Here is a 16,550-nt window from a genome sequence, read left to right as displayed (position 1 = left end):
TGTGTATCCAAAAAAAAAAACCAAGGGGAATCCCTTAGGTAAAATGAATATACACTGTAAAAAAAGGAACCACAGCAAAGTAAAACAGCCTCTGTTGACGGGGAGAGAATATCAGCAGAGAGGAAAGGCAAATGGAGAAAATGAAATGAAGATCAATGTGGTTCAAGTGATTTGTTTGCTTAAATAGAAATAGGATGATGAGATCTGTTGAAATTATTTTAGGAGGCAGACTCTAGGGGGTTAAGAGGAATATAAAAAGGCAAGTTTGATCAGGATACATTTTATATATACATATAAAGAAAGTCACAATGACTTCCCCCTTGTACAACTAATGTTTGCTAATTAAAAAATAACTCAGAGAAAGAAAAACACATGGCTCTTAAGCAAGAAAGAGGCTTAATCTTAGTCTTAATAAGAGAAATGTCACCTGTCAGATCTTTGAGAATATATTCTAAAGATTGGGCTGTGGAGCAGGAGGTACCCTTAGGCATAAAAAACAAGATGTGACAGACCCTGTGGTGAGAAAAAGGAATACATGAATTGAGGTCCAGTGGTTCTCCTTGAGACATCAACTGACCTGAAGCCCACATTCATGGGATTTTCTTATGACACATGAGGACCTCACTGATTATAACAAGAGAAATATTTTATCTGTCTTTTGCACATTCCAAAATCGTTGCAGGGTTTAAAAAAAGAAAATGTTTTCCCTCGCAGTTCTGGAAACCCGAAGTCTGAAACAATGTGTTGTCTGGACTCTATTTCTTCCATGAGTTATGGAAGAGAACCTTCTTCACCAGTCCCAGCTTCTGCCTTCATTTCTCTCCCTTTCTCCCCTCTCTCATTTATTTATTTTTACTTATCTAATTAATTGTGACATTAGGGTTTGCACTCAGCAGGGCCTTTCACTTGTAGGCACACTACTGCTGAGCCACACCTCCATTCTTCTGTTTCCATTTATATGATCTTTTTCTTTTCTGCTGTCCGTTTTCCTTGTCTTATATGAGGACACTTACTAGACTTAACACCTATCCGATTACATATATGAGCACTATTTCCCAACTGTTATCATACTCACTACTCTGTGGGTCAGGGACTACTGTTAACCTCACCTCAAGGACCAGGATGAGTCATGATCCATATAATAAGGGATTCAATCCTATCAGAACCCAAATTGGATATTGTTTGTGATGGAAGATAAACTTCTATGTTGTTAAGCATATCGAGAAATTCACAGAGAAAGTTCAGGCAGTATACACCTGGAAAGTTATCTAAACAAGTTGGGAGTAGCCTTTACCCTCTGCCCTCTGACTTTGTTTAAACTATATCTGGCTATAACTAGATGTGCAAATAGCATGAGAAAGACTAAACAATGGCCCAGAAAGGAGATGAAAGTGATCAATAACTGCTATAATTTTTGTTATGTGGACAAATTTTGGTTGGTTCCTTGTTTTAGGTAATTTTTGGTACTAAAACTTATTTGTATTTATTAACTTATTTATTGAATACAAAGTTAGTTGAATACATTAGAAAAGCACAGAGTGATGTGAGAAGCTTTAGACCTCAGTTTTCTCAAGTCAAGTAATCTCATGTAATAAATACTTGAGAAATACTGGGGAAAGGATGTTGAGTATTTCCCACTGCCAATTGGTTTGTCCTGAATTGCAGCAGTGTGCCAGAATTGACCATAGGACATGGTTATTTTTTTACCATGTTAAAAAGAGAAGGCCTTTTGTCACTTTGCTGTCTTTAGTTTGAAATTTTGAAGGAACTCTTCTTTTCCTTATTTCTCTAAACCCAAGGAAAATCCTGACTTACCTGTGGAAAAGAAGACAGGTTCCTTCCAACTCCTTTCTTAAAAGCCATTCATCTCATTGAGTATCATTCTCTGAGTCTTTTGTTCTAAATCCCTGGAGAAGCTATCATAGAACATGTGCCACACTCCTTGCCTGTTACCCCATTCCCCTTTTGCCCTCCCTGAAGTCCTGGGAAGTTGAGTTTGAACTTACAAATTGGTTTCCATCTTTCTTCCTATGACTTTGCATAACTTTTCTAGTAGGAATAAAAATGCTCTCCTTCATTGAATCTGGGTAAGAAAAAAGAGAAAAAAGAAGTGACACTGTCAGAAGGGGAGTGGAGAGGAGATCTATGATTCCTTTTCAGACTGTCTTTTTGATACAAAGGCTCTGTCACGAGTGCTGTTTGGCCACCATGCCAGAGCTAGATGCTGGGGGCTTAAAGAAAAAGGAACATCACATGGACATGTATTCTTGCCTGGGAATACAAATGGAATTATAGTGTCTGAGCTGGCTTAGACCAGTTGGTTATGGTTTGAAGGAAACGTTATCATACAAGTACCTTTTGTAAACCTGGGGACACTATTACTGGGTATGGAGTATTGCATAGCATCTAATAGCAGGAGTTACAATGAAGACGATGTCACATTACCTTTTAGGAAGCACTTGCCAAGTGAAGTTAGAGAACAGTTTCTACCAGGTCTTACAAATGCTTTATTTTGTTTTGACAATTGAACATTTAACTCATAATCTTTGCCATGGAAGGCTAGTTTCTTTTTGTTGTTTATTTTGCTTTTGCTTTTTAAGCTTTCCAAAAAATGTTTTTTTTTTAATTTTATTTTCTGAACAATTGAAGTTCCGTTTGGAAAGTAATTGCTTGTGCCTATATTTTCCAGCGTTTTAGAGTATCTGATTGTGCATTAAGACCTTTGACGCATTTTGATTTGATTTTTGTATATAGTGATAGATAAGAAGACCTTGTTTTCTTCAAAGAAATTCAACAGAGTTGATTATAATATGGCTTGTCTCTGGTGTATTTGTTTTTATTTAAGGGAAGTGGAACCAAGACTAGATCATTTCAAACTTAAAAAAAAAAGATGTGCTCAATAGCAAAATAAATAACAAATATTTATTATTTTTTCTCATTTTATTTTTTACTATCGAGGTAATGTATAGAGGGGGTTACAGTTACATTTGCCAGATAGTAGGTGCATTACTTCTCACACATTGATATCCCTTCTTATGGTTTTGCTCTCATTTCCCTCCATCATCCCCCCAATCATCTTGTTTCCCCCACTTCCCTTTCCTATTTCAAATAAACAAATAAAGCGTACATACAATATACCAGGTAACAAAAGTCAGATACAGTAACAATATGAGATTAAACAAAGGGCAACAAAGGAGAGAAGAAATGACATAATACATTAAGAACAACAATCAATCTAGATAAAGCTCTTCTTTCCATATTCTAGAGATCCTTTCATTTAGTCTGTCTGTCTGTCTGTCTGTCTGTCTGTCTGTCTGTCTCTCTCTCTCTCTCTCTCTCTCTCTCTCTCCACCCCCCCTCTCTTTTTTGCCAGTCCTGGGGCTTGAACTCAGGGCCCGAGCACTGTCCTTGGGCTTTTTCCTCAAGGCTAGCATGCTGCCACTTGATGCACAGCTCCATTTCTGGCTTTTTCTATGTATGTGGTACCAAGGAATCGAACCCAAGTATTCATATGTGCAAGGCAAGCACTTTACCACAAGGCCAAACTCCTGGCACCTCATTTAGTCTCATCCTATATGAACTTTTGTATCTAGTATTACACTATTGTAATCCTTTGCTAGGAGAGTCCTAGATTTGTAGTAATTATTGCAAATGAGGGAAACCTTTGAGCCTATGTTCCTTTGGGTCTGGCTTACTTCACTTAATACGATTTTTTCCAAGTCTTTCCATTTCCTTACAAATGGTGCAAGTCATTCTTTCTGATGGCAGCACAGAATTACAATGTGTATAAATACCACATCTTCTTGATCCAGCCATCCACTGAGGGGCATCTGGGTTGGTTCCATATTTTATGTGTGGTAAATAGTGCTGCAATGACAAACATTGTTATGCTAGGGACCTTTTCGATGAAAACTTTAAAACCTTGAAAAATAAAATTAAAGCAGAACTGAGGAAATGGAAAAACCTCCCATGCTCCTGAATTGGAAGAATTAATACCTTACAAATGGCATTCTTGCCAAGGGCTATCTACAAATTCAATGTAATGCCCATCAATATCCCAATGTCATTTTTAAAGAAATAGAAGAGGCAATCCAAAATTTCATATGAAATAATAAAAACCGCATATAGCAAAGACAATTCTCAGTAGAAAGAGCAGCGCAGGAGGAATTTCAATACCAAACTTTAGACTCTATTACAGAGCTATAGTAACCAAAACAGCTTGGTATTGGCACAAGAATAGGCCTGAGGACCAATGGAATAGAACTAAGACCCAGAAACCAACCCACAGAGCTACAGTGACCTAATCTTTGATAAGGAAGCCAAAAAATGGAATGGAAGAAAGACAACCTCTTCAACAAGTGGTGCTGGCAGAACTGGTTAAGCACCTGCAGAAAACTAAAGTTGGATCCTTCTTTGTCACCCTGCACCAGGATTAAGTTCAAATGGATCACAGACCTCAAGGTAAAAGCAGATACACTGAAAACTTTACAAGAAAGAATAGGAGATACACTAGGTCTCCTTGACACAGGTCAAAACTTTCTTAATAAGGACCAAGAAACACAATAAATCAGAGAAAGGCTGGATAAGTGGGACTGCATTAAACTGCAGAGCTTCTGTATGGCAAAGGACATAGCTAGTAAATTAATTAGGAAGCCTACAGACTGGGAGAAGGTATTCACTAACCATATGGACAAAGGCCTCATATCTAAAATATATCAACAGCTCAAAAAATTGAATCACTCCAAAACTAATCTTCAAAGAAACAACCATCCCATTAAAAGATGGGCCAAAGACTTAAAGAGAATTTTCTGTGAAGAAGAAATAAATATGGCTTCTAGATACATGAAGAAATGCTTGTCATCTTTGGTCATAAAAGAAATGCAAATCAAAACAACTCTAGGATTCCACCTCACTCCAGTTACAATGGCCATGATCAAAAAAATCTAATAACAGATGCTGGCAGGGATGTGGCCAGGAGGGAATCACTACTACACTGTTGGTGGGAGTGTAAACTCATTCAACCACTATGGAAAGCAGTATGGCAGTTCCTCAAAGACTAAACATAGAGCTCCCCTATGACCCAGCAATTCCACTACTTGGCATTTACCCACTCGTCCAGAAACAAGGACATACTAAATTTAGTAGCACAACGATGGTCATTGCAGCACTATTTACTACATTGACGATATCTAACCAACCCAGATGCCCTTCTGTTGATGAGTGGATCAAGAAGATGTGGTATTTGTACACAATGGAATTCAATGCTGCTGTCAGAAAGAACGGCATCGCCCCATTTTAAGGAAATGGAAAGACTTAGAAAAATCATATTAGGTGAAGTAAGTCAGACCCAATTGTGTTTTCTAAAGTAGATAGACCACTGTTCAAAAAGAAATGTATTCATTACCTGACTTGTGTAACCACAACCCCTCTATACATCACCTTTAAAATTTGAAAAAAAATAATAAAGTAGAGGCTGGGAGTTTGGCCTAGTGGTAGAGTGCTTGCCTAGCATGCCTGAAAACTTGGGTTTGATTCCTCAGTACCACATACATAGAAAAAAGCTGGAAATGGTCCTGTGGCTCAAGTAGTAGAGCTCTAGCCTTGAGAAAGCCCAAGGACAGTGCTCAGACCCTGAGTTCAAGGCCCAGGATTGGCAATAAATAAATAAATGAATGAATGAATGAATGAATGTCTAAATTTATCTTTCATTCCAACCAGTAATATCATATAGTCTTGTTATTGTTTCAGTTTTACACCAATCATTAGTATTGTCAATCTAATTTGAAACATTTTTGTGAACATGCAGTGATAATTTAAAGTCACATTTACCCCATTATGAATAAAGCTGAACATTCAAATGCATTAGTTGTTAATTTATATTCTTTTTTATTAAAGAATTTATTAACATTGATTTTTATATCATATTCTAAATGACAAGTTTGACAATCAAGTGTTCAAGGGGGGAATCTCTATTTACAATCACTGGGACTTAGTATTTAGAACTTAATCAAAATTAGGCTAAGGGTTTGTATGTCATAGAAACACTAATTTATGAAACAAAACATTATGTCTATAGAGTCATAGGTTTTTATGTCTATATAGTTATGTTTATATTTCCATTACCATGTCTATAGCTTTGGGTATGCAGTTATTTATATTCTTTTTAATGTCCTTTATTTAAATTTTTTCCCTTTTCCTTCCCTCCTCTTCACTTTCTTTTCTTCTTTCCCTTTTCCTTCTCTTTTCTTTTCCTCCATTTCCCCTTTTCTCCTCTTTATCTTAGCTTCTCTTTTTCTTCCCTTCCCTTCCATATTTCAATGTTGGGGATTTGTCTCATAGAATTGAACATAGAGTATACACTACCATGTATACCCACATTCTTTTTTGGTTATGAAAATTTGTTACTTTATGAGATTAATATGCAGAATAAACAGCTCAAAAAAGGTAAACTTCCAGAGCATCAGCTACCCAACTAATGAAAGGACAATAGACAATTGAGAGACATACAAATTAAAGATACAGAAAATACTCAACATCAATAACTGTACAGAAAATGCAAATCAGAATGACACTGGGGTTTCAACTCACTGTAATCAGAATGGCTGTGATAAGGTGAGGAGGATGTGGAAAAAAGAATCTTTTTTTTTTTTTTTCTTTCTCAAGGCTACAGTTCTACCACTTGAACCTCAGCACCACTTTTGGCTTTTTTTCTTTGTGTGTGCAATTGAGCCCGGGTTTTCGTGCATACTAGACAAGCACTCTACCCACTAGGCAAAACTTCCAGCCCAGAAAAAGGAATCTGAATACACTGTTGATGGGTATGTTAACTAGTGTAATCAATATGGAATCAAAAATACTAAAAATAGAACTTTGACTCAGATACATACTTGGGCATTTATCCAAAAAAATATTTAAGTATAAATGTAATAGAAGTGCCTGTACACCCATGTTTATTGCAGCACTATTTACAATAGTCAGGCTACAAAAACAACTCAGATATCCTATAACTGATAAATGGGTCAAGACAATGTAGTAAATAAGAATGAAGTAAAAAAGAATGATAATGTACTTTAGAGGGAAATGGATAGAACTGGAAATAATGTTTAACAAAATAAGTTAGGTTCAGAATAATATGTTCCATGTTTTGTCTCATATATAAATAGACCTAAAAGTATTTACATATGTAAATACTAACGCTCATTTGTGTGTGTGTGTGTGTGTGTGTGTGTGTGTGTGTGTGTGTATACAAGTACGTGTGTATATACAAGTGTTTGTAATTGTGCTGCTGTTTGAAGGGATTGGACCAAGGTGGCAGGAAAAAAGAGTATTAGAGAGTGGGTAATATCAAAATGTTCATCTGAATAACTCACTGAAAGGTGCAAAATATATGGATAGTCAGATTGGACAAATGCAGCTCTAGTTATATTATTTTGTAAGTCTGTATCTTTAAAGCTGACTGAAAATATTCTTTAGTCTTTGCTGCCAAGCATATATGCTTTCTTGGTAGCTTAAGAAAAGACTTCTAGTAATCTATAGTATAGGGAGTACAGGATAAACTCATAGTTAATAAGCTTTGATATATACAAGAACTACCTGAAGAATATAAGAAAATGTTGATTCCAAAATGTGTGCTGGATTGGAAGTAAAAGAAACATCCTTGAGTATTTAGAAGTGGTTCCTTGGTAATAATTATTCTGAAGATTGTTCTAGCCAGTACAAATCTAACAAGTCTAGGTCTTCTATAAAAATGCCAATTATTTCATACTGGATCCTGCTGTATGCCAAGCGCTGTGGTGGCTCAATGCATAAAACTGCATGAGGTCAACCTTATTAGTATGACCTCTGTCACAGATCTACAAATTTAATGAGGCATGTTTTAAATTGGGGAAAATGATGAACTATGAGTAGGCCAATTCATACCTCATATTAGAAAAGGAGTTATGGGATATTTTGATCAACAAAGACCTAGTGAATGAGAAGAAACTTTTGCTAGTCTAAATAAAGGAAATAATTTGGAAAAGCCCCATCAAAGTTATTTTCAGTCTGAAAGCTGTAATGGAACACTTGGAAAGGCAGTCTTCTCTCTTTGCCTAGGAGAAATGATTTCATATTCTGAGCTAAAGAATGCTTCAAAGCTTCCAAAAAAGGATGGTTTTGGAATGAATCTGGCATGCTGAGTTTTCAGGCCTAGTATCATGCAGAAAAGGCCAGCTTTTCAAGTTGAGAATGGAGAAAGGAGCAGTACACCAGATTAACCAGAAGGTTTTCCACTAGTCAGATCCCCCTTCATGACCCCTTCTCATCTGTCTTGTACTCATTAGGTGAACATTTGACATCAGAGCTTTCTGATACAACTTACATGTTGAGTCTTTGTGTTGTGAATTTTCCTGCACTGTGCTCCTGGAGTTATCATATGCCTCAGGCTTCTCTGCCTTTGTTCCCATCTGGAGAATTCTTCTGCTTCCTGCATCGCATACCATCCCAGGATATCTATATGTTGCTTGTCCTTCAAATCTCAATTCAAAAGCCAGGAAGATTCCTTTGATCATCTCGGTTGGAAAGAGCCTCACCTTTTTTGAACTTTCAGAGGATCACATATGGCTCTTATCATACTCTACTTTGTGCTATAGCTGTCTGCTGTAACACAGAGATGAGATTATCTCTTTGGAATTGAACTTATTTCTTTGTTTATGCTATTTTACAGCATCTTGTATAATGTGTTATGGGTGAGTGAAAGAATAAAATATCCAATAGTAAAATTGCTGTTTCCCAGCTGCCTATAACTCATACCTGCAGTCCTAGCTACTCATGAGGTTGAGATCTAAAAATCCAGGTTTGAAGCCAGCCTGGGCAAGAAACTCTGTAAGACTCTTATTGGCTATTAACCACCAAAAGGCTGGAAATGGAGCTGTTCCTCAAGTAGTGGAACACTAGCCTTGAGCACAAAAGTTCAGGGTCAGCTCAGAAACCCTGAGTTCAGGTCTCAGGACACATACTTGCCCATACAACTATTCTTGCAGTTACCTTGAAGTAGAGAATCTCACTAGATAGTAAGATTTAAAATGTTCAGCATCAGGGACTTGTTTAGAAGACTATTTTCAAATAGCAACCCAAGGACTCTTCTAAATACTTGTGAATCTGTCATTGGCTCCCCTTGGTGGTTGTTGTACACTAATAATCCTCAAAGAAACAACCATCACCTTAAAAGATGGGCCAAGGACTTGAAGAAATAAGAATGGCCTATAGACACATAAAGAAATGCTTGATATCTCTGGCCATAAAAGAAATGCAAATCAAAACAACTTTGAGATTCTACTTTACTCCAGTTAGAAATCTAATAACAGGTGCTGGAGGGGATGTGGCCAGGAGAGATCACTACTACACTGTTGGTGGGAGTGTAAACTCATTCAGCCACTATAGAAAGCAGTATGGCAGTTCCTCAAAAGACTAAACATAGATTCCTCTATGACCCAGCAGTTCTACTACTTGGCATTTACCCAATTTTCCAGAAACAAGGACATGCTAAAGCCACTAGCACAATGATAGTCACTGCAGCACTATTTACCATAGCAAAGATATGGAACCAACCCATATACCCCTCACTAGATGATTGAATCAGGAAGATGTGGTATTTATACACAATGGAATTCTGTGCTGCTATCAGAAAAATGTCATTGCCCCATTTTAAGGAAATGGAAGACTTGGAAAAAATATTAAGAAAAGTAAGCCAGACCCATAGGCTCATAGACACATAGGCTCAATGGTTTCCCTCATGTGTAATAATTAGTACACACCTAGGACTCTACTAGCAGAAATACAATAGCTCAAAACCTAGATACATAAGGCCTTATAAGATGAGGCTAAGTAAAAGGATCTTCAGGATGTGGAAACAAGAACTTTGTATTATGTGATTGTTTTTCTTAATGTACTATGGTACGTATCTTCTCTTTTGTTGCCTTTTGGTTAATCTCATATTGTTACAGTATCTGACTTTGTTAACTGGTATATTATATATATATATGCTTATTTGTTTATTTGAAATAGGAAAGGGAAGGGGGAAACAAGCTGATTGGGAGGGTGTGAGGGGAGGAAAATGGGGACAAAAACATGAGAGGGTTGTCAAAGTGTGAGAAGTGATGTACCCTCTGTCCGGTGAATGTAACTGTGACCCCTCTATACAGTACAATTTAAAAAAAAAGAAAAGTACTTAAAGTCCCAATAGTACATGTTAGCATTTTTTTAAAAGTAGAGTTTATTGGGCTGGGAGTTTGGCCTAGTGGTAGAGTGCTTGCCTAGCATGCATGAAGACCCAGGTTCGATTCCTCAGTACCACATACATAGAAAAAAGCTGGAAGTGGTGCTGAGGCTCAAGTGGTAGAGTGCTAGCCTTGAGAAAGTCCAAGGACAATGCTCAGGCCCTGAGCCCACGCCCAGGCCTGGCAAAAAAAAAAAAAAAGTAGAGTTTATTCAATTTAGCTGTATCACCAGGATGCTTCAATGTATACATATGAAGAAACTCCTGAGTCATTAACCAAATTTTGTTTTGAAGGAATAAATGAGACTCTTCTGTAATGAACATAGTGAAAGTTCTTAGCAAATGTGAACAGGTCAGATTTTAAGAAATGAATAAAATAGCGCATTATCTAGGTTAGAATTTGTTGAGTTTTTTTATGCTTTTAGGAAGTTAGAGATGTGTAGTGTTTATTATAACAGAAGAACACACAGTGTAAGTTGCAATGTATTATTAAAAAGAATATATTTTGGGGGCTAGAAGTTTGGCTTAATGGTAGACTGCTTGCCTAGCATGCACGAAGACCCAGGTTAGATTCCTCAGTACCACATACATAGAAAAAAAGCCAGAAGTGGTGCTGAGGCCCAAGTGTTAGAACTTTAGGCTTGAAAGTCCAAGGACAGTGCCCAGGCCCTGAGCTCAAGCCCCACGACTGGCAAAAAAAACCCCACAAAAAACAAAGCAAAAAAACCCCAAAACAACAAAAAGAAGAATGTATTTTCTTTTGCCAGTTCTGGGCCTTGAACTCAGGGCCTGAGCATTCATTGTTCCTGAGGTTCTTCTGTTCAAGGCTAGCACTCTACCACAAGTCAATGGAATTCCTTTGTACATGTGTCTGTGTTGTACCTTTCATCTTTCCTATTTCTTACTTGCTTTTGTACTTCTTACAGGAACGATTCCAGGTGAAGAATCCCCCCCATACCTACATCCAAAAGCTCAAAGGCTATCTGGATCCAGCAGTAACTCGGAAGGTAAGGTGGATCTGTTTCTACTCTATTGTTGCTTCCAGCAGAATCCCCTTGTGTTGGGAGCGACTTCCTTTGCACTACTGTCTACTTGAGATCTAGGAAAACAACCTTTGGAGACTGACAACATCAGAAAACAAACAGCAAAAAACACCCTCTGCAATTAAGGATGTGTTTGAAAGCACTTCCTATGTAGGAGTCACATACCTTTAATGGTGATTGACTCACTGCTGTTTCCAATTACACAGGGTAGTGACTCCAGGCCAGAGGTGTTTAGACCCCTAGAAAGACTTTGCAGAGGGAGTACTTGTTTTTTCATGCCTTGGTGCCTTTCCAGAACCCCTGAATATGGCCAGGGCTTTGTCATCCCAGCTGTGCACTCACATCCGGTGTTGTTACTTTTAGTAGGCTTCCCTGGCCCCAGTCCCTTCCCTTGGCCCCAAGAAGGTAAGGAGAGAATAGTGGATTCCATTCTCAACTGACTCTCCTTTTACAAACAAGCCCTGCTTTGTGTAACCACACAATTGGTTTAAGCTGATGCTTTGTAGTAAAGCATGCAGCCTGGCACAGCCCTGCAGGCCTGGCTCAGCCCTGGGGTGTCTTAGGGCAGAGCTGTCCTTGCTCTGGATGGTGAAGGGGCTCTTCACTAGATAACATTTCATTTGTTGTTGTTTTTTCCCCCCCCGCCCTTGACCTTCCACAAGGCTCCACTGCAAATCTCACAAGCTGAATTCCTTGTGTTGTTTCTGTTTCTCTGACAAGAGCAAAGAAAGTCAGACTGCTCTGTTGTTACTCTTTGCAAGGCTCTTGGATCTTGCTTTAAAAAAAAAACAATCTCTCCTTTCCTAATCTTCTATTCAAACCCAAACTCATCCACACTCCCCAAAGAGTTAAGCACAGGAAGCCATTTCTTTATGGAAGCTTCTGGGACCTTTGTCCTGTGTGTCACACACTGTCAAAGGGAAAGAAAAATCTAGAAGGAGAGTGACAAGGGAGTACATATATCTCTGATGTCTCCCATGCCAATCCTCATATACCGCATTGTTTCTCATATTGATAAATGTCCCTGCTAAAGTACATGATACTTTGCCCCCTTGGAAATATGGCACACACGTTTTTATCAAAGCTGTTTGTAGGTCCACTTACTATAGCAGTTGCTTGATTCTTTTTGTTTTCGCTCATATGTTTCCTCCCCATGAATAGAGTAATCTTAATCTCCTCAGTTGGGGGTGTTATGAATTGGTCTGCAATCATATCTCCAACCCCAACAAAGCAGGTGCTATTTCTACATCATTAGGTTTCCCCTCCCACCCAGGGGCAGAAAGCAGATTGTATTTCAGAATGGAAGTTTTCTAAATATTTTCAGAAATCCCCAGACTTGTTACCCCTAGGCTGAGTGGCTCAGACCTCCAGTACTAGACCCACACATTTATTCTGAGCTGTCTGCTATGGAAACTCTTGATTTTATGCATGTAATGAAAGTACATTCATACAGAGTATATTCTACTCCAGAACCGTTCCCTCCACATCTTTTCATGTTCTGAAAAGAAAGCTAAACATACACTAACTCCCAGCGGATGCTGCCTTGGCTCCCTGTGGAAACACACATGGGGACAGTGCATAGGAGGTGAGGTGGGCTTCTTCCTTCTAGTCAGTTACTGCTGGTTCAAGATGAATGAAAGAAAAGAAATTAGGCATTTCTCAGAAAAGTTTGCTCTCTTACAAATAAACTTCACAGAGAGTACCAAAGGTGGCCTTTGAGACCTTGTTTCTGACATCTCTGCCCTTTGTGTGTATTCACCTGGCTGGTTTTGTTGGGTCCATGCTTCACTTTTTAGTCAATTTTGCTCAGGGAAATATAAAGTGGATGTTGGCTTGACCACCTTTGCTCTAGTTAAGTCTGTCTCTACAGGAATTTCATTTTTGTCAGGAGCTGGCAATTGGAAAAGTTGGGTCCCATACAACATAATACTTAAATCCCAGGGGGTAGTGGGGGTGGGGAAGAGAGATTGATTTGGAATAAGATACTGTTTGGAGTTAAAATGAGCTTTAAATTCTCAGCTGTAGTATAATGCACTTTTGGAGGATAGGGGATGGATTTCAAACCAGGGTTTTAAATGTTAACCAGACAATCTAGGCTAGGCTGAGTAGCCTTCCTTAACTGTGGATGGAGTCATTGAATATTTCATCCATTAATCTTTTGTTTAAATTGAATAGAAGATACTTAATTTTCTCATTTAAAAATTGTAGGCTTATACTGTTTAGATTTTCTTCTAAATAGCTTTAAATGAAAACCTCTAGGGCAGGAAAGGAAGAGCCCAAATTAGATATCTCTGAGACCAGAACTCTAAACCAGCCTCCTCATTTAATAGTAGGAAGTTATTAGCTTGTGCTTTGGGGGAGGGTGTGTTCGTGTCTGGCATGGAGAAAAGCTACATAGACTAGGGAGAAAGGAGTCTGGTCCTTTACTGGCATTGTTGTTTACAAATCTGAACTATTGTGTGGCTTAAGCTGGGCTCAGCTGCTGCTTCTCTGGTTCCTTTCTGGATCTCTTATACCAGTGAGGGAAAGGAGAGAAGGCTGCTAGCAGGTCTTATTGGCTCCTCGCTGGTCCCTTCTGGCACATGATTTCTCTTTGCAGGGTTTTAAAGAATTCTGGGTTCAGTTTAGAAGTGTTTACTTGTTGTGAGAAGTGGATTTCAAGGTGTCTCTGCATTCTGGATTCTGAAATTTTAGCAATTCCTAAGATGATTATGTATATCCTAAAATAATAAATAGTAGCTGTTGTTACTATTAGCTCAGTGTTTTAGTTTCTGTCTTGTTAAGATATATCTACATCTGTTTATCCTGTTGGTCTGTCTGCCTATTATCTATTTATATATATTTAATCCACCCACCTACCTACTTATTTATTGTATCTGTCTGTCTAGTCCATCCATCTATTTGTCTATCTAACTATACCTTGGTCCTTTATATTCAGTCTTACGATATGTTACATTCTCGGTATTATGTAGGTGCTCTGTGATATGTTAGGTGTGTCCTTGCCCTGAAGAATTAGATGCCAAGAAAGGCAGCAGGGAACCAGTCACAAGTGTTCTTCACACACAACATGGAGCACTGAACTATTTTCTACAGACCACTTGTACTATCAGTCTGGATTTGAATATGAGAATAACTGCTGTGGGGCAGCCAGCACATCTGGAAATGTCTATCTCAGTCATAAAATCATAGAATCTAGTTTCATTTTATTTATTTATTTATTTTTAATTTTATTATTAGGGTGATGTACAAAGGGGTTATAGTTACATCCATCAGGTAGTGGGTACACTGCTTCTTGAACATTGTTACCCCTTCCCATGTTTTCTCCCACTTACTTTCATTTTAAATATAATGTTTTGGGGGGGAAGGGAAATGGTGACCAAGACATGAGAAAGGGTATCAATGTATGTGAAGTGATGCACCTTCTATCTGGTGAATATAATGCAACCCTTATATTAATTACAATTAAAAAATATATGAAAAAATAAATATAATGTCTTGGCTTCTTTCTCTTTTCCTCTGTATCCAAGCTGGAGCAGAAGCCACCTTTGAGTGTGTGTGTGTGTGTGTGTGTGTGTGTGTGTGTGTGTGTGTGCCAGCTCTGGGGCTTGAATTAGGGCCTAGCTGCGGTCCCTGAGCTTTTGTTCTCAAGGCTAGGGCTGTACCACTTGAGCCGCAGCTTGACTTCGCCGTGATGGTTAATTGGAGATGAGTCTCTTATACTTTCCTGCCTGAGCTGGCTTTGAACCATGATTCTCACAATTTAGCCTTCCAAGTAGGATTAACAGGCGTGATACCTGGCTTCCATTTCTAACTTTTTTAAGACAAAAAAATAAACAGTGAAAGAACTCTTTAGCCCCTAGTCCATATTTCTATCTTATTCCCTTTGTGTTTACACCAAGTACTGTCTGTGTGCTTCAGGCCTCTTATTGAATTGAATAAATTCTGGACTTAGATGTTTCTTTTAGCTATCTATGACCATGCCATTTCTTAGGCCTCTTCTCTTGTTAATTCCAACCCTTTCTTCCCCTTCCCTCTTCACTCCTGACCCCTCACACTCTCAGCCCTCTCCCACCCCTCCCCCTTTCCTTTCCTCCTCCCCATACTAGGGAGCATCTCTATCTCTTTTCCCACTCATTGCATTGGGGATATTTTTATTAACCATATTATATTTTATCTAGATTCTAAAATTTTGAAGTCATTTTATTGTGCTTTGGGAATGGCATTTGTGGAAAACTCAGAAAGCAAAGAACTCTCAAAAGAGAGGGAAAGGGTGACAAGAGCCTACCTGGGCTAAGCCATATTCTAGATCTTCATTCGGCCACATGGTCCATATGCATTGCAAGATTCTGCTAAACTTGAACTGGTAAATCTTCATATCCAATCTTTCTCCATTCCTTCTTGTCCTTAGATGTCTTTCTCTGGAGCCATTATCCTCAGCTGGAGCTGCATTATTCTTCTCACTGCACTTAGTGGCAATGGAAGAAAAAGATCCTAGCCTCAGATTAATTTTTTCAAATCCTGGGGCTTGAACTTGGGGCATGAGCACGGTTCCTGGACTTTCTCAAGGCTAGCGCTCTATCACTTGAGCCACAGCACCACTTCCAGCTTTTTCTATGTATGTGGTACAAAGGAATCGAACCTAGGTCTTTGTTCATGCTAGGCAAGCACTCTACCACTAGGCCGAATTCCTGACCCCTCAACTTTTTATTATTTTTTTTCTGGTGAATTGTGTAACATAGAGTGGTACAGATAGCACAGGTAGCCTGCACTTTCTCAGAAGGAGTCACACACTGATTTTTTTTCATTTGAGAGGTCACAAACTGTGATTACTACAAATGAGTCTCCACAGGAAAATGTGCTCTAAAAAATTACGTGCAATGGTGATTGCTTAGAATCAAGAGGGAATGTGATTATATATAATATACATATATACATATAGTATATCTATATGTATATATGATACGTTCTAGGATTTGTTGAAGAAAGACTTGGGGGAGTCATGGCAGGCAAGACAACAAGTAAGGGTGTGTGTGCAATACTCCAGAGGAACATCTTTCCAAGGGAGCACCAATTGGCAGAACTGAGTATGAATGTTTATTTTTGGTACAAGTGAATCGTAAAAGAATCAACATAGCAGGCTTAGGACTGCTATCCTTAGAAAGGCCTCCTTGCAAGGTTGGCCCTTGGATGGCATCTGTCTTCTAAGAATGGCTCACTGTAACTAGACTGTTTATGAAAATAGCCTGGTTTAT

At 38.5% G+C, this 16,550-nt stretch overlaps 1 protein-coding gene across 9 annotated transcripts in view; it reads left to right on the top strand.

The window, feature by feature from the left end:
• The window catches only part of Fmnl2 (formin like 2), a 274,154-nt gene that overhangs the window by 165,178 nt on the left and 92,426 nt on the right, over positions 1-16,550 (top strand). For all 9 annotated transcript variants that reach the window (XM_090342834.1, XM_090342837.1, XM_090342827.1 and 6 more), the window contains exon 3: positions 11,182-11,262. In XM_090342834.1, coding sequence (XP_090198960.1) covers positions 11,182-11,262 — 81 coding nt within the window. The remainder of the gene's footprint in view (positions 1-11,181; positions 11,263-16,550) is intronic.

Source organism: Megascapheus bottae, chromosome 12, assembly GCF_031878675.1.
Source record: "Megascapheus bottae isolate mThoBot1 chromosome 12, mThoBot2.hap1, whole genome shotgun sequence".
NCBI lineage: Eukaryota > Metazoa > Chordata > Mammalia > Rodentia > Geomyidae > Megascapheus > Megascapheus bottae.
The sequence above is the reverse complement of the archived record's forward strand: the minus strand, read 5'-3'. Positions and strand labels throughout refer to the sequence as shown.